This window comes from Staurois parvus, unplaced genomic scaffold (genome assembly GCF_062004578.1).
Source record: "Staurois parvus isolate SC_StPar_1 unplaced genomic scaffold, SC_StPar_1.0 ptg000449l, whole genome shotgun sequence".
NCBI classification, from domain to species: Eukaryota; Metazoa; Chordata; class Amphibia; order Anura; family Ranidae; genus Staurois; species Staurois parvus.
The window spans coordinates 1,367,279-1,393,267 of NW_028318245.1; the positions used below are offsets into that span (position 1 = coordinate 1,367,279).

Here is a 25,989-nt window from a genome sequence, read left to right on the forward strand (position 1 = left end):
ATTACATAAAGGAGCACTCTTCCAGGGACAGGGATATCAGAGGATTATATATACAGGAACACTCTTCAGAGACAAGGATTCTTAGTTTGCATTAAAAGCTTTAGAGACATTTCAACACTTAGGAATTATTACTTAAAAAGGTCAAAATGGTGCAATTAAAATATTTACAGAAAAAGATGTAACCAATATATATAAAGAGAACAATAAAACAACAGAGAAATAAAAGAAAGGAGTTTCAGAAGGCAGGATACTTGCAAAAGTCCTTGGTTTGAGCAGAGTCTAATTGTCCGAACAAAAGGTTGCCTTTCTCCCAAAGATGGTTCCTGATGTTAAAGGAGAGCTCACTTCCCTCTAGGCTGTCAGTCTTTTTCTATCATCTCAAAGGGGTGTCTCCTGAGAACAAATAGCCAATCGCCTCATTTGGGGATGGGTGTTAGACGGTGACCAAGGTTAGGACCAAATCCCTTACAAGTTCATACTATGGTCAATAACCTTCAATAGGTACAGGTAGCATCCTAGCAACTGGCAGATTAATATGTAGAATCATATTCCAAATGTACAGATACTAAACTGTAGCATATCCTGCCACTCCGGATAAAAGATATTGCTTTCTACTTTCTTGTAGGCGCTACATAGGGATGTAAGGTGTCATGTGACTCGTATTAAAATGACCTATCAGAATATATACTCCATATCCATGTGCCCAGTTCCTGCTGAAGGTTATGAATCTGTATGAAAAATTACTCATGTGGGATGTACGTTTTATGGGACACTTAACAGGTCATGACCGACTGAGTTATGGTTTTATGACCCGGCAGAGGAAAGTGGTTTTTTAAGCATACATTCTGGAACCAGGCTAATTAGGGATTTACAGCCAGCTGTGCCTATGCACTTTTGACTCCCGTTACCTTACAGACTCACATTCCATTCAAAAGGGAGGAGGGAGAATCATGAGAGTCATGAGAGACAAAATGGTAGAGACCTAACAAAATGGTGGTCATTGTCCAGGTCTCTATGCGCACAATTGTCATACTGAGGGTCCGGGTGCTACTACCAGTAGAAGAAGTTATGTGAGGATACCAGGGTTGCCATTTTCTTCAAATGTCTTGACCTCCTGCGGGGGAACCTTCCTTGTTTTCTGCAAACATTCCTTCATGTCCCGTCCTACATCCCATCAATACTGCCTTCTTGCCGGGGCCAAAAATTAAATATTTAATGAATATTGTGAATCATTTGGTCTGAGTATGGATTTGAGGGAGGACCCCATGCTTTATTTTTCTTAAGTTTGGCATGGGGTTCCCACTTAAAATCCATACCCGACCCGAAGGGTTTGGTATAACACCTGAGGGGACCTCACAGTGTTGCTTATAGCAGAAGAGATCATGCAGCTGATGTAAGGCATATGGACCTGGCCGGCTGGAAGTGGTTCTGTTCCTCCATATGCCTCTTGGTGTTGGCAGGGAAAAGGTTAACCGCTTTCCGACCGCCCTATAGCAGAACTACTGCTCCAGGGTGGCAGGGCTGCGCAAAATCACGTGTATATATACGTGATTTTGTATTTCCGGGTTGCACCCATCAGTTCTGCCCATCAGTGACGCCAGTCAGTGCCCATCAGTTCTGCATATCAGTAACCATCTTTGCTGCATATCAGTGACCATTATTGATTCATATCAGTGCAGCATCATCAGTGCCTCCTCATCAATGCCCACCAGTGCCGCCTCATCTGTTTCACCTCATCAGTGCTGCCTATATGTGCCACCTAATCAGTGCCCATCAGTGCTGTCTCAGTGCACATCAGTGACGCCTATCAGTACAGCAGCATCAGTGACGCCTATCAGTGCTGTCTCAGTGCACATCAGTGACGCCTATCAGTACAGCAGCATCAGTGACGCCTATCAGTGCTGTCTATCTGAGTCACATCATCAGTGCCGCCTACCAGAGCTGTCTATCCGAGTCACATCATCAGTGCTGCCTATCAGTGTTCATCAGTGCTGCCTATCCCTGCTGCCTATCAGTGTCCATCAATGCTGCCTATCCATGCTGCCTATCAGTACCCATCAGTGCTGCCTATCAGTGTTCATCAATGTTGCCTATCCATGCTGCCTATCAGTGCAGCCTCATCAATGCCCATCAGTGCTGCCTATCAGTGTCCATCAATGCTGCCTATCCATGCTGCCTATCAGTGCAGCCTCATCAACGCACATCAGTGAAGGAGAAAAATTCCCTGTTTGAAAAATTTTATAATAGAAACAAAGAAAAACTTTTTATGCAATTTTTTTGTTCTTATTTTGTTTATAGCGCAAAAAATAAACCCCCAGCGGGGAGTAAATACCACCAAAAGAAAGCTCTATTTGTGTGAAAAAAATGCTAAAAATGTCATATGGGTACAGTGTTGCATGACCGCGCAATTGTCATTCAAAGTGCGACAGCGCTGAAAGCTGAAAATTGGCCTTGGCAGGAAAGGGGGGTGACAGTGCCCGGTAGGCAGGAAGGGGGTAGGAGTGCTCAGAAGGCAGGAAGGGGGTGACAGTGCCCGGTAGGCAGGAAGGGGGTAGGAGTGCTCAGAAGGCAGGAAGGGGGTGACAGTGCCCGGTAGGCAGGAAGGGGGTAGGAGTGCTCAGAAGGCAGGAAGGGGGTGACAGTGCCCGGTGGGAAGGAAGGGGGTGACAGTGCCCGGTAGGAAAGGCAGTAGAGTGTTTTTTTTTTCCCCAACAAGTTGAGTTGGAATAACTGCTGCACAATCACCAACGTGACATAACATTTGCAACGCTCACTATTTCATTCTCTGGGGTCTCTGTCTGAAATAAATATATAACCTTTGGGGAAGTTATTTTCTACCCCCCCAAACATCTATACCTCCTACCATCAGTGACCTGGAATCCAATCCGGAATCCCAAGGTATCCCTTGTGTAAATGCTGACCTGGCTGAAAATGTGGATATAACAGAGGAACTTGGAATCATCAACTTGTCAAATCATAAACTTTCTGAACCAGAATTAACCATCCTCTCCAAAGGCCTTACATTCTGCCCAACCACCAAGTTGGATCATTTACAATTGTTGTCAGATATGGAGGATTTCTTCAGGAGACTAAGGCTCAAAGAATATTTCCACAATAATGAAAGGAATCCTAGGACAATGGAGTGCTACACAAAGAAAAAGAACAGCTCACACCTCTACAAGGACGCAACCCCAAACTGGACACCTATATTGATAGCTTCAGATTGCGAGCTACATCCCTGATATCCACCCAGCAAAAGAAAATTCTGTACAATCTTTCACCACTAGAGTGAAGGGCTATACACGATTTGCGCAATAATCAGGCCATCACCATCAAACCAGCTGATAAAGGGGGAGCAGTTGTTGTGATGGATACAAACAAATACATACAAGAAGGCCAGAGGCAGCTGGAAAATGCCATCTACTATAAAAAACTGGATTATGATCCGACCCAGGACTTTACAAAACAATTAACCACTTCATGTCTGGACACCTACACCACCTTCCAGTTCAGACACTTTCACCCCCTTCCAGTCCAGACACTTTCACCCCCTTCCAGTCCAGACACTTTCACCCCCTTCCAGTCCGGACACTTTCACCCCCTTCCAGTCCGGACACTTTCACCCCCTTCTAGTCCGGACACTTTCACCCCCTTCCAGTCCATACACTTTCACCTCCTTCCAGTCCGGACACTTTCACCTCCTTCCAGTCCAGACACTTTCCCTCCCTTCCAGTCCGGACACTTTCACCCCCTTCCAGTCCGGACACTTTCACCCCCTTCCAGTCCGGACGCTCTCACCCCCTTCCAGTCCGGACGCTCTCACCCCCTTCCAGTCCGGACACTTTCACCCCCTTCCAGTCCGGACGCTCTCACCCCCTTCCAGTCCGGACACTTTCACCCCCTTCCAGTCCAGACACTTTCACCCCCTTCCAGTCCAGATACTTTCACCTCCTTCCAGTCCTGACACTTTCACCTCCTTCCAGTCCTGACACTTTCACCCCCTTCCAGTCCGGACACTTTCCCCCCTTCCAGTCTAGACACTTTCACCCCCTTCCAGTCCGGACACTTTCCCCCCTTCCAGTCTAGACACTTTCACCCCCTTCCAGTCCGGACACTTTCCCCCCCTTCCAGTCCAGACACTCTCACCCCTTCCTGTCCAGGCCAATTTTCAGCTTTCAGCGCTATCACACTTTGAATGACAATTGCGCGGTCATGCAACAGATGAGACAGATACAACTTTATTTTGGTGGTATTTATTCATCACTGGGGATTTTTATTTTTTTTGCTATGTAAATTAAATTGCAATGATTAAAAAGTTGATTGGAGAGGGGAAAACATATAAAGAAGTGCAGAAAATGATAGGCTGCTCAGCTAAAATGATCGCAAATGCTTTAAAATGGCAATCAAAACCTGAAAGACGTGGAAGAAAGCGAAACACTACCATTCTAATGGATAGAAGAATAGCCAAAATGGCAAGGACTCAGCCAACAATCAGCTCCAGGAAGATGAAAGAAGGTGTAAAGTTACCTGTGAGTACTGTTACAATTAGAAGACGCCTATGTGAAGCCAAGCTATCTGCAAGAAGCCCCCGCAAAGTCCCACTGTTGAAAAAAAGACGTGCTGAAGAGGTTACAATTTGCCAAAGAGCACATTGACTGGCCTAAAGAGAAATGGCGCAACATTTTGTGGACTGATGAAAGTAAGATTGTTCTTTTTGGGTCTAGTGGCCGGAGACAGTTTGTCAGACGACCCCCAAACACTGAATTCAAGCCACAGTACACTGTGAAGACAGTGAAGCATGGTGGTGTAAGCATCATGATATGGGGATGTTTCTCATACTACGGTGTTGGGCCTATTTATCGCATACCAGGGATCATGGATCAGTTTGAATACATCAGAATACTTGAAGAGGTCATGCTGCCTTATGCTGAAGAGGAAATGCCCTTGAAATGGGTGTTCCAACAAAACAATGGCCCCAAACACACCAGTAAACGTGCAACATCTTGGTTCCAGACCAACAAGATTGATGTTATGGAGTGGCCAGGCCAATCCCCGGATCTTAATCCAATAGAAAACTTGTGGGGTGACATCAAAAATGCAGTTTCTGAGGCAAAACCAAGAAATAGAGAAGAACTGTGGAATGTAGTCCAATCATCCTGGGCTGGAATACCTGTTCACAGGTGCCAGAAGTTGGGTGACTCCATGCAACACAGATGTACAGCAGTTCTCAGAAACAGTGCTTATACAACTAAATATTCATTAAGTGATTCAAAGGAAAGCAAAATCTTCAACCATTTTTCAGTTTATATAGTGAATGTTTGAGTTTGTAAAGAAGAATACAAACACTGCTATTTTTTTGAACAGTCTAATATTCACTTTTCTTCAATTTTTTAGAGGAACAACACAAATGTGATCTATTTTTCTTCATGTTTTGATTTGGAATAGAATGTGTAGTGTTCCCAATGCATTTGTGTGGATGGAAATAAAAGCTATTAGAAGGATTTTGAGCTTTATTCACTTTTTGCAACACACTGCTATTATTTTGAACACAACTATATATATATATATATATATATATATATATATAATTTATATATTATTAATTAATTATAATTAATTAATTACTAAAATTTTGAATTAATTATTATAACCTTTTCCCTGCCAACGGTAAAAGGCATATGGAGGAACAGAACCGCTTCCAGCCGGCCAGGTCCATATGCCTTACGTCAGCTGCATGATCTCTTCTGCTATGAGCAGCAACGTGGAGTCCCCTCAGGTGTTATACCAAACCCTTCGGGTCAGGTATGGATTTTAAGTGGGAACCCCATGCCAAAAGAAAGAAAAATAAAGCATGGGGTCCTCCCCAAAAATCCATACTCAGACCAAATGATTCACAATATTCATTAAATATTTAATTTTTGGCTCCGGCAATAAGGCAGTATATAGGACGGGACAGGAAGGAATGTGTGCAGAAACAAGGAAGGTTCCCCCGCAGGACGTCAAGATGTTCGAAGAAAATGGCATCCGGATATCCTCACATAACTTCTTCTACTAGTTGTAGCACCCGGACCCTCAGGTCAGGACCTAGGTGAACCATTGCAGATAGGAGCCACCCAGTTGTCCTACAAAACTAGGAGGACACTGTCTATATTGTGGTGGCCAGGGCCTCTTCGCTGCTAAACGCCTCAACAAGTCAGGAAATGCCAAAGTCCAGGGAAACCCAGGTCTGCCTTTCTAGGCAACTCAGTATCAGGCCTACATCAGCACAAGTTGCTTGTTCCTGCCCAGCTGACCCTGGAATTTTTGACTGGCCAGCTATTGGCCTTCGTAGACTTTATGGACAAGGGTCTTAGGTTGCACCTCCACGTTACTCTTGCTACTCTGCAGAACTCATTTTCTATTGTCGCCCGTGGATGAGACCCCTCTGCCCTCAGGTCTGGTCACTCAACTTACCTCCTCCATCCCCTTGGTCATTGGGAATTCATTATCTTCTAACTGATAGCAATCTGATAGGAACCCCAACAGAGGACTCTCTATGAACCGAGCCTATTCCAATCATCTATCTTCCGAAAACGATGGTCATTGGTAACCCAACGAGATGGACTCGGAACAGAGCATTGCAAAGTGTGGAGCATTCCTATTTATTATGGAAAATCAGAACATGTATTTATTAATTTTATTTTTTATTACTGATTATTACTATTATTATTATTTATTACACCTACTGAGCGACATATCAGACTGGATGTCGCTCCACTTCCTTAAATTGAACCTCTCCAAAACCGAGTTTCTTGTCTTCCCCCCAGCCCGGACCCCTCCCCCATTGACTTCTCCGTCACATCCAACAACGCCACCATCAAACCCGCCCTGCAGGCCAGAGTACTGGGTGTCATTCTGGACTCCAACCTATCCTTCCAGCCCCAAGTCCAATCTTTAACAAACTCGTGCAGACTCCACCTCCGCAACATCGCCAAAATCCGCACGTTCCTAACCCCAGAAACCACTAAACAGCTCATCCACTCCCTCATCATATCATTACTCGACTACTGCAACTCCCTCCTCACTGGCCTGCCTCACCGCTGGCTATCCCCGCTTCAGTCCATCCTGAATACGGCTGCCAGACTCATTCACCTTACCAACTGCTCCATCTCCGCCACCCCCCTCTGCCAATCCCTCCACTGGCTTCCGATTGCGCAACGGATCAAATTCAAAATCCTAACACTGACGTACAAAGCTGTCCACCATACTACCCCGAACTACATCACCGACCTAATATCCAAGTACCGCCCAGCACGCACACTCCGCTCCTCACAAGACCTCCTTCTCTCTAGTTCCCTGGTCTCCTCCTCCCATGCCCGCCTCCAGGACTTCTCCAGGGTGTCACCCATCCTCTGGAACTCCCTGTCCCAACCCATCAGATTATCACCTACTCTTCTCTCCTTTAGGCGCACCCTGAAAACCCATCTCTTCAGGGAAGCCTACCCCACCCCCTGCTAACTTGCCGACCTCCTCCACTCTTCCTACCACCCCATCCCCCACAGCTATCTCCTCCTGTGCCACCATCCCCTCCCTCCTAGATTGTAAGCTCGAAAGAGCAGGGCCCTCGAACCCCTCGTGTATCACATTGTATTGGTATTGTTCTGTCACATGTTCTGTCCCCCTTTGTAATGTACAGCGCTGAGTGAACTATTGGCGCTTTATAAATACTGTATAATAATAATAATAATAATAATTACAAACGAGCACACAATAAAAACGAAGCTTTCGTGGAAACCAAATCTTGTGCAATTACAGTTAAAAAATATTTATTTATTTCAGGTTCTTATATAGGACTGTCAATTTACGCACGTATTGTACATTCACGTCGGTCCCTACACCCTCAAGGGGGGGGGCGTAGATTTTATTATTTAACTATACATGGTCCGGACCAATGAAAAGCCAGTTTCTACAGTGGAGCAAATCTACGAAGCAGCCGACGGCAACTTATGGAAAAGGTCCATTGATGCAAGAGAAGTCCTGATTGGGTGGGATGGTCCAATCTTCATCTTGGTTCTTTTGCCATTGATTCCTCGGTGGTATCGGTACGGTTGTATCTATGGTCATGGTTGCCGGTAAGTCACCCACCCTTGTTGGCTACCTGCTGTCAGGATTGCTGATGGGCCGACGTGTTGTCCATGGATTACCACAGTTGGTGGGCACTTTGAATGGGTGTGAGGGACCATATAGCTCCCCTGCAGGCACTTGGCAGTTCAATCACAGTTTAGTATTGTTGCATCACCCCGTATGCTTTGTGGCACACAGGGGGCGCTACTTGAGTATATACCCCCCCCCCCCCCCCCCCGATAATCTCAGGTTGAGGGATTACAAACGTTTCCTGGTATATTTATATCTCTAGATTGTTTTTAGGTCTACAATCCTGTTATGAGGGGTTCCCACTCCCCCTGTCCTGTAAGCGTCTGTGAGTTTTCTCATGTCTCAGAAGGTCTGTTTTCTGTACAAAACATTTCCCACACTCCGAACACATAAAAGGACGCTCACCCGTGTGAAATTTCTGGTGTAGATCGAGGCCCCCCCTATCAAAAAAATGTTTCCCACAATCTAAACACGCAAAAGGACGCTCACCCGTGTGACGCTTCTGGTGTCTAATGAGGTTTTCTTTCGCTGTGAAGCATTTCCCGCACTCTGTACAGGAATAGGGACGCACACCCGTGTGAATTTTCCGGTGTCGACTGAGGCGCCCCATATCAATAAACCGTTTCCCACAATCTAAACATGCAAAAGGACGCTCACCTGTGTGACGCCTCTGGTGTCTAATGAGGTTTCGTTTCCCTGTGAAGCATTTCCCGCACTCCGTACAAGAATAGGGACGCTCGCCCGTGTGATATCTCTGGTGTCTAAGAAGGCTCGCTTTCTGACTAAAACATTTCCCGCACTCTGGGCATGAAAAGGGACGCTCGCCCGTGTGGATTTTCTGGTGTGTAAGGAGGTTTCCTTTCCTAGTGAAACTTTTTCCACACTCTGAGCATGAGTAGGGACGTTCGCCTGTGTGAATTCTCTGATGCATAGCCAAGTCTCCTTTCAGAATGAAACTTTTCCCACACACTGAACATAAATAAGGACGCTCACCCGTGTGAATTTTCTGGTGTACAAGAAGGTTCGATTTATAAATGAAACCTTTTCCGCACTCTGAACATGAATGGGTCCACTCACCTGTGTGCATTATATGGTGTCTAAGAAGGTATTTTTTCTGATTGTAACTTTTCCCACACTCTGAACATGAATAAGGACTTTCCCCCTTGTGACGACTTTGGTGTATAAGAAGTATTTGTCTATTACTGAAACAACTTCCGCACTCTGTACATATATAGGGACGTTCACCTGTGTGACTCCTCTGGTGTTTAACCAGGTTTCCTTTCAGACTAAAACATTTTCCGCACACTGAACATGAATAGGGTGGCTCAGCTGTGTGAGTTTTCTGATGTTTAAGAAATTCTTTTTTCCGAGTGAAAGATTTTTTGCACTCCAGACATGAATAGGGAAGCTCACCCTTGTGACTATTTTCATGTCTAAGCAGTGCACTGTTTTTAGTGAAACATTTCCCGCACACCGAACATGACAATGAACTCTCTCCTGTGTGAACTCCTTCCTGGCTTGAGGAAGATTCCTTTGGATTCGATGGATCTGCTAATCTCTCCGTACTGTGAGATCTTAGATGGGTATCTGAAGTTACAGTCTGGGATCTATCAGATGATTCCTGAAGATTGGAGGGATCTGTTGATCTCGGTGTATTCTGGGAAATAACATTTTCTCCCGGAAAGTGTTGTGCCGAGTCATAATTTGCATTGCAATTGGAAGATGAATTGGGATTTTCATCAGAGATGTTCTGGACATCGCGTCCACCTGTTGGAAAACAGTTTTGAAATATAAATATTCTTCATAGCTTACATTCAGAAATCACATGTGCTGATCTGGGACATTGTAGAAATCCTTTCATGGTGAAGATCAACTCCTTCATAGCATCTAGCCAAGTGAAGAGCACTCTTTGGGTGGTAGGATGTCATTGTCAAAGTCTACAATCAAGAGAAGACTTCTGATGGTTCACCACAAGGACACCGAGGAAGTCACACCAGGTACTCATGTCCAGGTATGGTGGACCTGCCCAACTGTTCATGATCTATGGACCCAAGTCTACCATATGTTGTGAATACTCTTGGATATCCCGATGCTACCTGATGTGGCACTGCTTAAACCAGATGGACTTTCCAAATTCCAATTTAAAAACTTATGACCCGTATATTCACAGCCACCAAGCAAATTATAGCCAGAGCTTGGTTGCTGAAAGTTCTCCCCCTCGAAGCCCTAAAATCTAAGGTACAGTGGACGCTCACAAATGATAAATTGGCTGTCAAACTTACCGACACTATGCATACCTTCCATAGAACATGGGATCCTTGGACCTCCAAATTCATGCCCTTGGATTTTGATCGCTGTCTACTGGATCTATGAGGGGCAACTCTACTTACCCAAAGTTGAAGGAGTACTCAAGTCTTTCTGTGATGCTCCCCTTCACCTCCCAACATTCTTTTCCCTCGTTCTCCTTCTTCTTACCAAGGATTTCTCCTCCCTTTTTCTTTTTCGTTTGTTATTTGCACAACCTTGTTGACATTATTCAAGGGCACTGAGGTCATGTACTGGTTATACCTATTTGCATGTATTCCTTAGACCAGTGATGGCGAACCCGTGGCACGCGTGCCACAGCCGGCACGCCGAGCCTTATCTGTGGGCACGCCAGGAGAATACCGTATTTTTCGCTCCATAAGACGCACTTTTTTTCCCCCAAAAAAGGGGGGAAAATGTCAGTGCGTCTTATGGAGCGAATATAGAGCGGCCGGTCCGGTATTTCCACCGCCGCCGTGTCAGAATACCGGGCCGGCCGCTCAGCTCTGCAGTGGGACCGTACCTGTCCCTCTATCCAGCGGCGCGCTGTCTTCCTGGCTTCTGTAGTGTGCGTGACAGCCGGGTCCCAAGTGCGCATGCGCAAGAAGCAGTGCTCTTTGTGAATGGTAAGGCGGTACCTGGGACACATGACAGATCCCAGATACCAATCACAAAGCGCAGCGCTTCTCGTGCATGCGCACTGGGCATCCGGCTGTCCGACGAGCGCCCACACTACAGAAGCCGGGAAGACAGCGCGCGGCTGGATAAAGGAACAGGTAAGATAAGAAAAAAACTCTGCGGAAGTAAGAGCAGGTACCTGTCAAATTCAGGTACCCGCTCCCCCTCCCTCCCCAAAGGTCAGCAGTCATCTGTACTGTCTGCAGTCTCTGGTCATCCCTGTGCTTTCCGCAGTCTCTGGTCATCTCCTGTACTGTCTGCAGTCTCTGGTCATCCCTGTACTGTGTCCGCAGTCTCTGGTCATCCCTGTACTGTCCGCAGTCTCTGGTCATCCCTGTACTGTCCGCAGTCTCTGGTCATCCCTGTACTGTGTCCGCAGTCTCTGGTCATCCCTGTACTGTGTCCTCAGTCTCTGGTCATCCCTGTACTGTGTCTTCAGTCTCTGGTCATCCCTGTACTGTGTCTTCAGTCTCTGGTCATCCCTGTACTGTGTCCGCAGTCTCTGGTCATCCCTGTACTGTGTCCGCAGTCTCTGGTCATCCCTGTACTGTGTCCGCAGTCTCTGGTCATCCCTGTACTGTGTCTGCAGTCTCTGGTCATCCCTGTACTGTGTCCGCAGTCTCTGGTCATCCCTGTACTGTGTCCGCAGTCTCTGGTCATCCCTGTACTGTGTCTGCAGTCTCTGGTCATCCCTGTACTATGTCCGCAGTCTCTGGTCATCCCTGTACTGTGTCTGCAGTCTCTGGTCATCCCTGTACTGTGTCCGCAGGCTCTGGTCATCCCTGTACTGTCCGCAGTCTCTGGTCATCCCTGTACTGTTAATTAGTTTGCACTACTGTACGAGTTGTTTTTTCTAAACCAAAAGCTCGATATTCAGGTTTCATTGCAGTGTTGGCACTTTGAAAGAAATAAGTTGGTTTTGGGTTGCAGTTTGGGCACTCGGGCTCAAAAAGGTTCGCCATCACTGCCTTAGACCCAGGGCAGGGACAAGAGGTGGGCAGGAGGGGCAGCTGCCCTGAGCACTGTGGTATCATGTGAGGTGAGGTGGGGGGGGCACCACAAGGAGGTTGAGGGAAGGGATTTCTTTCCCAAACTGAAGGATGTGAAGATCTCTATCTCAAACAGGACAATATACAGTAAGTATTTGAAGGAAAATGTTCTCAGCTCTTGAAAAAATGAAGACTAGTCTTCCAAAGGAACGTGTTCTGACTGACTGGAAGAGCTTCTAATATTTGCAGGAAGAATCATTGTAGAATGTGGGTGTGGGGAGTTATCTGAATTATTTTTGGGATTCTTTGAACCTGAAGAAAATTGGGCCAAAGTTTACGTGGCCTTCCTGCCCTCCTCTGGATCAACTGCCACATTGGATTTTTCTTTCTAGGTGAACTCAGTAGACATGTAGGGGGTGTCAACAATGAAAATACATACTTTATACTCAGAAGTGGAATACAAATGTGGACTGTTTCTGCGTTTAGTGTTTAGGACTTACTTGTGTCCATATGTAGAGAAGATTCTTTCTGTTCAATCATCTCCTCCTTCTCCATAGACTGCTTATCTCTAGTCACCAACGTCTCTTCTTCTTCCTCTTTACCTTCAACTTTGATGTCTTTCGGTTCTTCATCCTGAACCCCAAAGATGATAGAACAAACGTGTAAGAAGGAACAAGAGATCACATAGATGAATAGAAGATACAATCCATTTTTAGGTTTATGTATTCAATCCCATCTACCTGATGATGGTGAGGGATGGTGTGACCTTCCTGTGTGGAATCCTGGGAATACAGAGGACGGGGACATCTCTCTGGTGGGTTCCCATTACTGGAGCCATCTACCTGATGATGGTGAGGGATGGTGTGATCTTCCTGTGTGGAATCCCAGGAATACAGAGGACGGGGACATCTCTCTGGTGGCTTCACATGACTGGATCCATCTACCTGATGATGGTGAGGGATGGTGTGACCTTCCTGTGTGGAATCCCGGGAATACAGAGGACGGGGACATCTCTCTGGTGGGTTCCCATTACTGGATCCATCTGTAGGAAACACACACACTGACTGAATCCATTGTTTCTATGTGTTTATCAGATGATGGGGGATCTAGGTGGACCCTCCGTACTGCTCTCTCCTTTACAATAAAGTCTCCTCTTACCCGGTGATGTGAGGGGCGGCTGATTGTCCATCATGACGTCCTTGTAGAGGTCCTTGTGTCCTTCTAAATACTCTGACTCATCTGTGTCGTCATTCTCATCTAATTCATCATTAACTTCTTCTTTTACAACAATATTATAATCAGTCAGGCTTCCGCTCTGAATGTACAAGAAAACAATAATAGTAACGAGGCAGACGTTTTACGGGCCCCAACACAACTTACACCTTGTTAGGCTTCTACCTGGCGGTGCTGTGAGATCTTTTTGTCCTCCATCATGACATCCTTGTAGAGGTCCTTGTGTCCTTCTAAATACTCCCACTCCTCCATGGAGAAATAGACAGTGACATCCTGACACCTTATAGGAACCTGACACACACAATGATACAGTCACCATCCAGACACATCCCTTGTCTGTTACTGGAGAATGTCCCAGAATTCCCGGCACCGCTCACCTCTCCTGTCAGCAGCTCCATCATCTTCTTGGTGACTTCTAGAATCTTCTTCTCTTTCCCCTTTGGTGTCAGGCAGTGATGCGGAGGCACTGTGATGGGCGATGTCCCATGAAGACAGCTGCTGGGTGTTAAGGGATCACCCGAAATGTTCTTCACTACTTTGTAGTCCTTAGTAAAAGAAGAAAATATTCACTAAAGTCCTCCCAGAATCCTCCTCACCTCTTCGGTCAGGTCTGTGTTTTATTAATAGAGATGAGAGTGATGTTATGTGACCTCCCAGAATCCTCCTCACCTCTCCGGTCAGGTCTGTGTGTTATTAATAGAGATGAGAGTGATGTCATGTGACCTCCCAGAATCCTCCTCACCTCTCCGGTCAGGTCTGTGTTCTATTAATAGAGATAAGAGTGATGTCATGTGACCTCCCAGAATCCTCCTCACCTCTCCGGTCAGGTCCGTGTTTTATTAATAGAGGTAAGAGTGATGTCATGTGACCTCCCAGAATACTCCTCACCTCTCCGGTCAGCAGGTAGATGATCTCCAGGGTGAGGTCTAATATCTTCTCAGTCACTTTGCCTCGGTCTTGGTCCATCCTTATTGATTTGGTCATGTGATCTAAACAGGACATTCCTCCCTGTCAACGAATAATAAATCGATAATTATTTGCACTATACTGGGATGGAGATGTTTCCACAGAGCTCCTCTAGTTCTCAAAGGTCTCTCTTGGACCTATACTACAGGCCCCATTTTTCAATGCCCTGAAAGAAAATCAGAGATTACCTTTTTACGCGCGACTTCAACCAAAACGTCTTATTTTAGATTTGGATAGAAGGGTCAAATCAGGCATCTCAAACCGCTTTATGGACCTCAGCCCTTAGTTTTAATAATAAAGGAAAGTAACAAAAAACGCTCCCCCAGTGTAAAAGCAATCATTTATCCTTCTCTCTGGTTGCATTCCTGCAGCCATTGAGAAATACTGTGAGAGCTGTGATTGGTCACAGCTTGTCACATGGTACAGGGCTGTTCTGAATAGCCCTGTACCATGTGACCTCTGTGATCATTCACAGATTTCACACGTAGTAAGCAATGATGTCAGAAGTGACATCTTGCTTACTAATCTTCATGTGATCACTGATTGGCCAATCAGTGATTACATGATCGGGACCTCACACAGAGGTCCCGTACAACGATCCGATCCAGAGGACACAGCGGGCACCAGATCGCGGTGCTGCGCACTCCCAGGGAGTGCACACCAGCAGGGGGCGGGGAGGCCGTTTATAAACGGCCACCTGCCCCTGCACTGCTCCCTTCCAGCCGTTTATATAAATGGGCCGGACGGGAAGTGGGAAAAAAAAAAAGTCGCGGTGAACTTCTGTAAAAGGTTTGAAGTGTTATTTCCAAGATTTCGCTATGGTTTGCTTTGCCGCCGGTAATACATAGGTTGCCAGTTTAAAATGGTATTTGGTGAGGCCCGGGGGTTTCAGGTGCAGAAGGACATGCTACAGGTCTCTTGGGAAAGGGCAGGTTAACATGGATTGTAGGAGTTTAAGGGCTTTTGTCCAGAATCGGGAGAGCATAGGACATGTCCACCATATATGGAGGACGTTTTCCGGAGTAGAGCATCCCCTGAAACAGGTGATGGGGGCAGATGGGTGAAGATGTGCCAGGCGGGACAGGACCAGATGCCACCTCATGACAGTTTGAATGGCCAATTCAATTGTGAGGATATCGATGGAGCAGAAAGTCAATGTAGACCAAATTTGTGACCAGCAGCCCCCATTCTTGATGCTTTTAAGGTCCCTTTCCCACCTGGAAACACAAGTGTGATTGTTGGGATTTTGGAGGTTATTCAACTGTGAATAGAGAATAGATATTTGGGAGGGAAGGGTGTTCAATGACAAATATGTCCAAACAACGACAACTGGGTCGTCGGGTCTTTATCATAACATATCATAACATGTTCTGTAGGTTCAAGAAGTCGTGCCTATTGTTGAAAATGTAACGCCTCCAGTAGGTTCAACAAGTTGTGCCTATTGTAGAAAATGTAACTCTGAAATACCAACCTTCCGGTGAAGTCCGGAGAACTGTAACAGGGAACCATCAGGACATACATGTCCCGTAGGTTCACTCAGTTGCCCGTATTGTAGAAAATGTAACTCTGAAATACGAGACCCCTAATGAAGTATGGAGAACAGTAACTGGGAACCATCAGGACGTAAAATGTCCCATGGGTTCAGGAAATCTACTGGACGCCTATTGTAGAAAATGTGACTCTGAAATAAGAGACCTCTAATTATTATTATTATTATTACTACGAGTTTATATAGCGCCAAAGGGTTTGCTCAGCGCTGTACAATAGGGGGGGACAATACATGGCACAGTACAACAAAGACAGACAGCGTACGAGGGATAAGAGGGCCCTACTCTTACGAGCTTACAATCTAGGAGGGAGGGGGTAATGAAGTATGGAGAACAGTAACTGGGAACCATCAGGATGTAAAACGTCCCGTAGGTTCAATCTACCAGCTTCTTTCCAAGCATGAAAAACACGAGACTGCCTCCCCAAAGAAAAGACCGGTAAAGAGGTCAACAGCATAAATGGCATCAACAAGTCCAAGATCTTCAAAAAATTTGCCCTCTTCTCTCCACGTATCTTGCAAAAGCACGTTTTTTTCATGTGTATGGGGAGAGTTCAGAAAGGAGCGTGTAACAGAGATGTAAAAGACCCCAAAAAAGACCATGGTTGTACCTCTGAGTAACAATATTTGTCTTATTACCTTCTCCCAGTCTCAGCAATGTCTCCTCTCTACCTTCTTCAGAGACTCGGCCAGGATTTTACTGCCTTTCCCTTATTTTATTTCCTGTCCTTGTTGGGTATCACTTCCTGTGCGTAGATGACATCACTTCCTGTCTGTGCGTTCCACTCACAATAAGTAGGATCACCACCTTATGGAGATCTTTACAACCGCAGTCTGTTTCTTTAAATACGACAGCTGCTTTTTTTGGTACATTACATCTTTTTTTGTATATTTTGTGCCTGAGTTGAAACCACAAAAAAAAGCAAAAAAAAACAACTTTTACTTAAATTCATAAATAGTGATGAGAGAACTAGCCTAGGGTTCAAGCTGAAGTCCTGTTTTCGAGCCTTTTTCAAGGCCCATTTGCAAGCTTTATTTAAAAAAGAGGCATGGGTAGGTGGGCATTTCCATAGAGGACATTTACCAATGCAAAAATTAAAAAAATAATAATAATAATAAAAAATAAAGAAAATGAAAGAAAATAAAAAATAATAAAAAAATTATATATATATATTTAACCCTGCAGGCTTTTAAGGGTTAAAACATATCGCCTGTCAACCACCCTCTGAAAAGTGATCCACCGCAGATCACTTTTCAGAGGCTCATATATATATATATTTAACCCTGCGGGCATTTAAGGGTTAAAACATATCGCCTCCCAGCCTATAAGGGCCCCCATAAGTGTGAATGAGCCCTAAGCTATACTAATGCAGGCCATAGATGGTTCGTTTAACAACCGATTTTTCGGTCGTTCTGTTGCCAACAATGATTGCAAAAATCGGCCGTTTTTCACAAATTTTCCAGCATGACCGATAAAAGAAATGAGGAGGACCCGCGAAAATCCGCCAATGCCATTGCCCCACTAACGCGTGACACCCGACAAAAAAAAAAATTCCAGAGCTACATTGGGAAGTTTGTCATACGTTAACGTGCGTCACGCATAGAGCAACCCATCCACTTGAAATGTGCATTTTACCATGGTTTCGGAAACATTGCGCTTGCGGTGCTGCTAATTGTTAAAATGCTTGTTGTGTCTGCTAACCGTATTAGACGCAACAAACCGCGCTACAAACGTACCAAAAGGCGCACTGAAACAACGTGTGACGCCCCACGACCAAAAAAGGCTCCATGGCTACTTTGGGATGTTTCACCAGAATGAGCTGCCCGTGAACGCGCGGCAAATGTTCAAAAAGAAGCACGGGCGGGAAGGCGTGTTCCTGCTACACTCAGATGTGAATGGGGCCTAACAGTGGAGAGCAGGACCTGACTACAAAAAGGGTCAAAGGGAGACGAACCTTGTTTCCTCGCCAGGCTTCATTGGAGCCCATGGTGACCCCAATCTGCTGTCTGGGCGACAAATATTTCCCGTCCATCACTCATCTGTCTTCTGTCTATATACTGTATATACACCCACACACATATATATATATATATATACCTCTTCTCCTCCGTGGTCAGGCAGTGAGGTGGAGGCACGGCTCTTCTCCTCTGTGGTCAGGCAGTGAGGTGGAGGCACGGCTCTTCTCTGTGGTCATGCAGTGAGGTGGAGGCACAGGTCTTCTCCTCTGTGGTCAGGCAGTGAGGTGGAGGCACAGGTCTTCTCCTCCGTGATCAGGCAATGAGGTGGAGGCACGGCTCTTCTCTTCCCTGGTCAGGCAGTGGGGTGGAGGCACGGCTCTTCTGCTCTGTGGTCAGGCAGTGAGGTGGAGGCACGGCTCTTCTGCTCTGTGGTCAGGCAGTGAGGTGGAGGCACGGCTCTTCTGCTCTGTGGTCAGGCAGTGAGGTGGAGGCACGGCTCTTCTGCTCTGTGGTCAGGCAGTGAGGTGGAGGCACGGCTCTTCTCCCCTGTGGTCAGGCAGTGAGGTGGAGGCACGGCTCTTCTGCTCTGTGGTCAGGCAGTGAGGTGGAGGCACGGCTCTTCTGCTCTGTGGTCAGGCAGTGAGGTGGAGGCACGGCTCTTCTCCTCTGTGGTCAGGCAGTGAGGTGGAGGCACGGATTTTCTCTGTGGTCAGGCAAGGTGGAGGCACGGGTCTTCTCCTCTGTGGTCAGGCAGTGCGGTGGAGGCACGGTGATGGGCGATGTCCTTTGCTGATGGCTGGCTGGAGCTAATGACCTTCCAAGATGTTCTCCTCACCATTTTATAGTCCTTTGTTAAGAGCCAGCCTGGCAATTAACTTTATGGACTTCCCAGAATCCTCCTCACCACTCTGGAATGGTTTAAGGGTTTTATTGCAGAGTTAAGAATGAAGTCATGTGACCTCCTAGGAATCCTCCTCACCTCCTCCCAGGACTTTCCTCTCTGTAGACGGAGAATAAATTGAGAATGATTTGTAGACGTGTTTTTGGTTCCTTACCATTTGTTTCTCGGAACGAAAATTCATTTTCGGAGATCTGGATGTATACGAATCTCCGAATGGACATAGTGAGAAATGTCAACGAATCCAGACTCATCCACCTTACCAACCGTTCTGTGTCCTCCATCCTTCTCTGCCAATCCCTCCATTCCGTGTCCTCCACCCCTCTCTGCCAATCCCTCTATTGGCCTCCACTTAGTGTCCTCCACCCCTCTCTGCCAATCCCTCCATTGGCCTCCATTCACTGTCCTCCACCCCTTTCTGCCAATCCCTCCACTCCCATGTCCTCCATCCCTCTCTGCCAATCCCTCCACTCCCATGTCCTCCACCCCTCTCTGCCAATCCCTCCACTGGCTTCCACTCCCGTGTCCTCCATCCCTTTCTGCCAATCCCTCCACTCCCGTGTCCTCCATCCTTCTCTGCCAATCCCTCCATTCCGTGTCCTCCACCCCTCTCTGCCAATCCCTCCACTAGCTTCCACTCCCGTGTCCTCCATCCCTTTCTGCCAATCCCTCCACTCCCGTGTCCTCCATCCCTTTCTGCCAATCCCTCCACTCCCGTGTCCTCCACCCCTCTCTGCCAATCCCTCCACTGGCTTCCACTCCAGTGTCCTCCACCCCTCTCTGCCAATCCCTCCATTGGCCTCCATTCACTGTCCTCCATCCCTTTCTGCCAACCCCTCCACTCCCGTGTCCTCCATCCCTCTCTGCCAATCCCTCCACTGGCTTCCTATTGCCCAACGAATAAACACTAACAATAACATATAAAGCCATTTATAACTTCACCCCAAATACATCACCAATCTTGTCTCCAAATATCACCCAAACCGTCCTCTCCGCTCCTCCCACGACCTCCTGCTCTCTAGCTCCCTTGTCTCCTCCCTTGCCCATCTCCAGGACTTCTCTAGAGCCTCCCCCATCCTCTGGAACTCTCTACCCCAATCTATCGCCTACTCTGCCCACTTTTAGGCAATCTCTGAGAACCTCTCTCTCCAGGGAAGCCTATCCTGCCTTCAGCTAATAATGGAATCTTCTATTCCTCCTACCAGTCCATCCCCCACAGTTATTACCTTTTGTACCACTAGCCCTTCCCTCTTAGATTGAAAGCTCCCAGGATCAGGGCCCTCCACAACCTCTTGTATTGATCTGTATTGTCTCCCTGTATATTGTAAAGCGCTGAGCAAACTGTTGGCGCTATATAAATCCTGTATAATAATAATTATTAATATTAATTAATTACGTTTATTAATTTATTTTATTTATTTGCTTATGAATTTATATTATTTTATTTTAATATATATATATATATATATATATATATGTATAATTTATATATTATTAATTAATTATAATTAAATAATTATTAAAATTTTTAATTATATATTATAACGTTTTCCCTGCCAACGGCAAGAGGCACATGGAGGAACAGAACCGCTACCAGTCGGCCAGGTCCATATGCCTTAAGTCAGCTGCATGATCTCTTCTGCTATAAGCAACACCGTGAGGTCCCCTCAGGTGTTATACCAAACCCTTCGGGTCGGGTATGGATTTTAAGTGGGAACCCCATGCCAAAAGAAAGAAAAATAAAGCATGGGGTCCTCCCCAAAAATCCATACTCAGACCAAATGATTCACAACTTTCATTAAATATTTCATTTTTGGCTCTGGCAAGAAGGCAGTATTAAAGGGATGTAGGACGGGACAGGAAGGAATGTTTGCAGAAAACAAGAAAGATTCCCCCGCAGGAGGTCAAGACGTTCGAAGAAAATGGCATCCCGGTATCCTCACATAACTTCTTCTACTAGTTGTAGCACCCGGACCCTCAGGTCAGGACCTAGGTGAACCATTGCAGATAGGAGCCACCCAGTTGTCCTAGAAAACTAGGAGGACACTGTCTATATTGTGGTGGCCAGGGCCTCTTCGCTGCTAAACGCTTCAACAAGTGGAGAAACATCAAAGTCCAAAGAAGCCCGGGTCTGCCTTTCTAGGAAACTCAGTACCAGGCCTACATCATGACAAGTCACCCCCAAACAACCAGCCCCTCATTCTCCTTCCTTTGTTGTCTTCAAGTCACCCCCCAACAACCAGCCCCTCATTCTCCTTCCTTTTATGTCTTCAAGTCACCCCCCACAACCAACCCCTCATTCTCCTTCCTGTATTGTCTCCAAGTCACCCCCCAACAACCAGCCCCTCATTCTCCTTCCTGTGTTGTCTTCAAGTCACCCCCCAACAACCAGCCCCTCATTCTCCTTCCTGTGTTGTCTTCAAGTCACCCCCCAACAACCAGCCCCTCATTCTCCTTCCTGTGTTGTCTTCAAGTCACCCCCCAACAACCAGCCCCTCATTCTCCTTCCTGTATTGTCTTTAAGTCACCCCGAAACAACCAACCCCTCATTCTCCTTCCTATATTGTCTTCAAGTCACCCCCCAACAACCAACCCCTCATTCTCCTTCCTGTGTTGTCTTCAAGTCACCCCCCAACAACCAACCCCTCATTCTCCTTCCTGTGTTGTCTTCAAGTCACCCCCCAACAACCAACCCCTCATTCTACTTCCTGTATTGTCTTCAAGTCACCCCCCAACAACCAGCTCCTCATTCACCTTTCTGTATTGTCTTCAAGTCACTCCCCAACAACCAACCCCTCATTCTCCTTCCTGTATTGCCTTCAAGTCACCCCCCCAACAACCAACCCCTCATTCTCCTTCCTGTATTGTCTTCAAGTCACCCCTCAACAACCAACCCCTCATTCTCATTCCTGTATTGTCTCCAAGTCACCCCCCCAACAACCAGCCCCTCATTCTCCTTCCTTTATTGTCCTTAAGTCAGCCCCCAACAACCAACCCCTCATTCTCCTTCCTTTATCAACTGATACACATGAGGAACGGAACCTTCCAAACTCTCCTTCTCACCGATGGAACCCCATCAGAGGACTCTCTATAAACCGAACCTATTCCAATCATCTATCTTCCGAAAACGATGGTCATTGGTAACCCAACGAGATGGACTCGGAACAGAGCATTGCAAAGTGTGAAGTGTTCCTATTTATTATGGAAAATCAGAACATGTATTTCCTGTATTCTCTTCAAATCACCCCCCAACAACCAGCCCCTCATTCTCCTTCCTGTATTGTCTTCAAGTCACCCCCCAACAACCAACCCCTCATTCTCCTTCCTTTATTGTCTTCAAGTCACCCCCCAACAACCAACCCTTCATTCTCCATCCTGTGTTGTCTTCAAGTCACCCCCCAACAACCAGCCCCTCATTCTCCTTCCTGTGTTGTCTTCAAGTCACCCCCCAACAACCAGCCCCTCATTCTCCTTCCTGTGTTGTCTTCAAGTCACCCCTCAACCACCAACCCCTCATTATCCTTCCTGTATTGTCTTCAAGTCACCCCCCAACAACCAGCCCCTCATTCTCCTTCCTCTTTTGTCTTCAAGTCACCCCCCAACAACCAACCCCTCATTCTCCTTCCTGTGTTGTCTTCAAGTCACCCCCCAACAACCAACCCCTCATTCTCCTTCCTGTATGGTCTTCAAGTCACCCCCCAACAACCAGCCCCTCATTCTCCTTCCTGTATTGTCTTCAAGTCACCCCCAAACAACCAGCCCCTCATTCTCCTTCCTGTATTGTCTTCAAGTCACCTCCCAACAACCAGCCCCTCATGTTCCTTCCTGTGTTGTCTTCAAGTCACCTCCCAACAACCAGCCCCTCGTTTTCCTTCCTGTATTGTCTTCAAGTCACCTCCCAACAACCAGCCCCTCATTCTCCTTCCTGTATGGTCTTCATGTCACCCCCCAACAACCACCCCCTCATTCTCCTTCCTGTGTTGTCTTCAAGTCACCCCGAAACAACCAACCCCTCATTCTCCTTCCTGTGTTGTATTCAAGTCACCCCCCAACAACCAGCCCCTCATTCTCCTTCCTGTATTGTCTTCAAGTCACGCCCCAACCACCAACCCCTCATTCTCCTTCCTGTATTGTCTTCAAGTCACCCCCCAACAACCAGCCCCTCATTCTCCTTCCTGTATTGTCTTCAAGTCACCCCCCAACAACCAGCCCCTCATTCTCCTTCCTGTATTGTCTTCAAGTCACCCCCCAACAACCAGCCCCTCATTCTCCTTCCTGTATTGTCTTCAAGTCACCCCCCAACAACCAGCCCCTCATTCTCCTTCCTGTATTGTCTTCAAGTCACCCCCCAACTACCAACCCCTCATTGTCCTTCCTGTATTGTCTTCAAGTCACCCCCCAACAACCAACCCCTCATTCTCCTTCCTGTATGGTCTTCAAGTCACCCCACAACAACCAGCCCCTCATTCTCTTTCCTGTATGGTCTTAAAGTCACCCCCCAACAACCAACCCCTCATTCTCCTTCCTGTATGGTCTTCAAGTCACCCCCCAACAACCAGCCCCTCATTCTCCTTCCTGTATTGTCTTCAAGTCACCCCCCCAACAACCAGCCCCTCATTCTCCTTCCCGTATTGTCTTCAAGTCACCCCCCAACAACCAACCCCTCATTCTCCTTCCTGTATTGTCTTCAAGTCAGCCCCCAACAACCAGCCCCTCATTCTCCTTCCTGTGTTGTCTTCAAGTCAGCCCCCAACAACCAGCCCCTCATTCTCCTTCCTTTATCAACTGATACACATGAGGAATGGAACCTTCCAGACTCTCCTTCTCACCGATGGAACCCCAACAGAGGACTCTCTATGAACCGAGCCTATTCCAATCATCTATCTTCCGAAAACGATGGTCATTGGTAACCCAACGAGATGGACTCGGAACAGAGCATTGCAAAGTGTGGAGCATTCCTATTTATTATGGAAAATCAGAACATGTATTTATTTATTTTATTTTTTATTACAAACGAACAAACAATAAAAACGAAGCTTTTGTGGAAACCAAATCTTGTGCAATTACAGTTAAAAAAATATTTATTTATTTCAGGTTCTTATATAGGGCCGTCAATTTACGCACGTATTGTACATTCACGTCGGTCCCTACACCCTCAAGGGGGGGTGTAGATTTTATTATTTAACTATACATGGTCCGGACCAATGAAAAGCCAGCTTCTACAGTGGAGCAAATCTACGAAGTAGCCGACGGCAACTTATGGAAAAGGTCCATTGATGCAAGAGAAGTCCTGATTGGGTGGGATGGTCCAATCTTCATCTTGGTTCTTTTGCCATGGATTCCTCGGTGGTATCGGTACGGTTGTATCTATGGTCATGGTTGCCGGTAAGTCACCCACCCTTGTTGGCTACCTGCTGTCAGGATTGCTGATGGGCCGCCATGTTGCCCATGGATTACCACAGTTGGTGGGCACTTTGAATGGGTGTGAGGGACCGTATAGCTCCCCTGCAGGCACTTGGCAGTTCAATCACAGTTTAGTATTGTTGCATCACCCCATCTGCTTTGTGGCACACAGGGGGCGCTACTTGAGTATATACTCCCCCCCGATAATCTCAGGTTGAGGGATTATGAACGTTTCCTGGTATATTTATATCTCTAAATTTTTTTAGGTCTACAAACCTGTTATGAGGGGTTCCCATTCCCCCTGTCCTGTAAGCATCTGTGAGTTTTCTGATGTGCCAAAAGGTATTTTCTGTGTACAAAACATTTCCCGCACTCCGAACACATAAAAGGACGCTCACCCGTGTGAAATTTCCGGTGTAGATCGAAGCCCCTCCTATCAAAAAACTGTTTCCCACAATCTAAGCACGCAAAAGGACGCTCATCCGTGTGACGCTTCTGGTGTCTATCAAGGTGTCGTTTCGCTGTGAAGCATTTCCCGCATTCTGTACAGGAATAGGGACGCTCACCCGTGTGAATTTTCTGGTGTAGATTGAGGGTCCCCATCTCAAAAAACCGTTTCCCACAATCTAAACATGCAAAAGGACGCTCACCTGTGTGACGCCTCTGGTGTCTAAGGAGGTTTCGTTTCCCTGTGAAGCATTTCCCGCACTCCGTACAAGAATAGGGACGCTCGCCCGTGTGATATCTCTGATGTCTAAGAAGGCTCGCTTTCTGACTGAAACATTTCTCGCACTCTGTACAGGAATAGAGACACTCACCTGTGTGAATTTTCCGGTGAAAATTGAGGCGCCCCCTATCAATAAACCGTTTCCCACAATCTAAACATGCAAAAGGACGCTCATCCGTGTGATACCTCCAGTGTCTATCGAGGATTGCTTTCTCTGTGAAGCATTTCCCACACTCCGTACAGGAATAGGGACGCTCGCCCGTGTGAGATCTCTGGTGTCTAAGAAGACTCGCTTTCTGACTGAAACATTTCCCGCACTCTGGGCATGAAAAGGGACGCTCGCCCGTGTGGATTTTCTGGTGTGTACGGAGGTTTCCTTTGTGAGTGAAACGTTTTCCACACTCTGAGCACGAGTAGGGACATTCGCCTGTGTGAATTTTCTGGTGTGTAAGGAGGTTTCCATTGTGAGTGAAACGTTTTCCACACTCTAAGCACGAGTAGGGACATTCGCCTGTGTGAATCCTCTGATGTATAACCAAGTATTTTTTCAGAATGAAACTTTTCCCGCACTCTGGACATGTATGGGGACTCTCACCAGTGTGACTTTTTTCATGTCTAAGCAGTGCACTGTTTTTAGTGAAACATTTCCCGCACACCGAACATGACAATGAACTCTCTCCTGTGTGAACTCCTTCCTGGCTTGAGGAAGATTCTTTTAGATTCGATGGATCTGCTGATCTCTCCGTACTGTGAGATCTTAGATGGGTATCTGAAGTTACAGTCTGGGATCTATCAGATGATTTCTGAAGACTGGAGGGATCCGTTGATCTCGGTGTATTCTGGGAAATAACATTTTCTCCCGGAAAGTGTTGTGCCGAGTCATAATTTGCATTGCAATTGGAAGATGAATTGGGATTTTCCTCAGAGATATTCCGGACATCGCGTCCACCTGTTGGAAAACAGTTTTGAAATATAAATATTCTTCATAGCTTACATTCAGAAATCACATGTGCTGATCTGGGACATTGTAGAAATCCTTTCATGGTGAAGATCAACTCCTTCATAGCATCTAGCCAAGTGAAGAACACTCTTTGGGTGGTAGGATGTCATTGTCAAAGTCTACAATCAAGAGAAGACTTCTGATGGTTCACCA

At 46.5% G+C, this 25,989-nt stretch overlaps 1 protein-coding gene across 1 annotated transcript in view; it reads right to left on the minus strand.

The window, feature by feature from the left end:
- Nucleotides 1-25,989, minus strand: part of LOC149453251 (uncharacterized) — a 107,999-nt gene that overhangs the window by 74,742 nt on the left and 7,268 nt on the right. Inside the window, 9 exon segments of the mRNA XM_089688614.1 lie at nt 8,423-9,900; nt 12,605-12,737; nt 12,845-13,146; nt 13,263-13,419; nt 13,503-13,628; nt 13,715-13,882; nt 14,226-14,345; nt 17,948-18,034; nt 24,392-25,785. Coding sequence (XP_089544740.1) covers nt 8,423-9,900; nt 12,605-12,737; nt 12,845-13,146; nt 13,263-13,419; nt 13,503-13,628; nt 13,715-13,882; nt 14,226-14,345; nt 17,948-18,034; nt 24,392-25,785 — 3,965 coding nt within the window.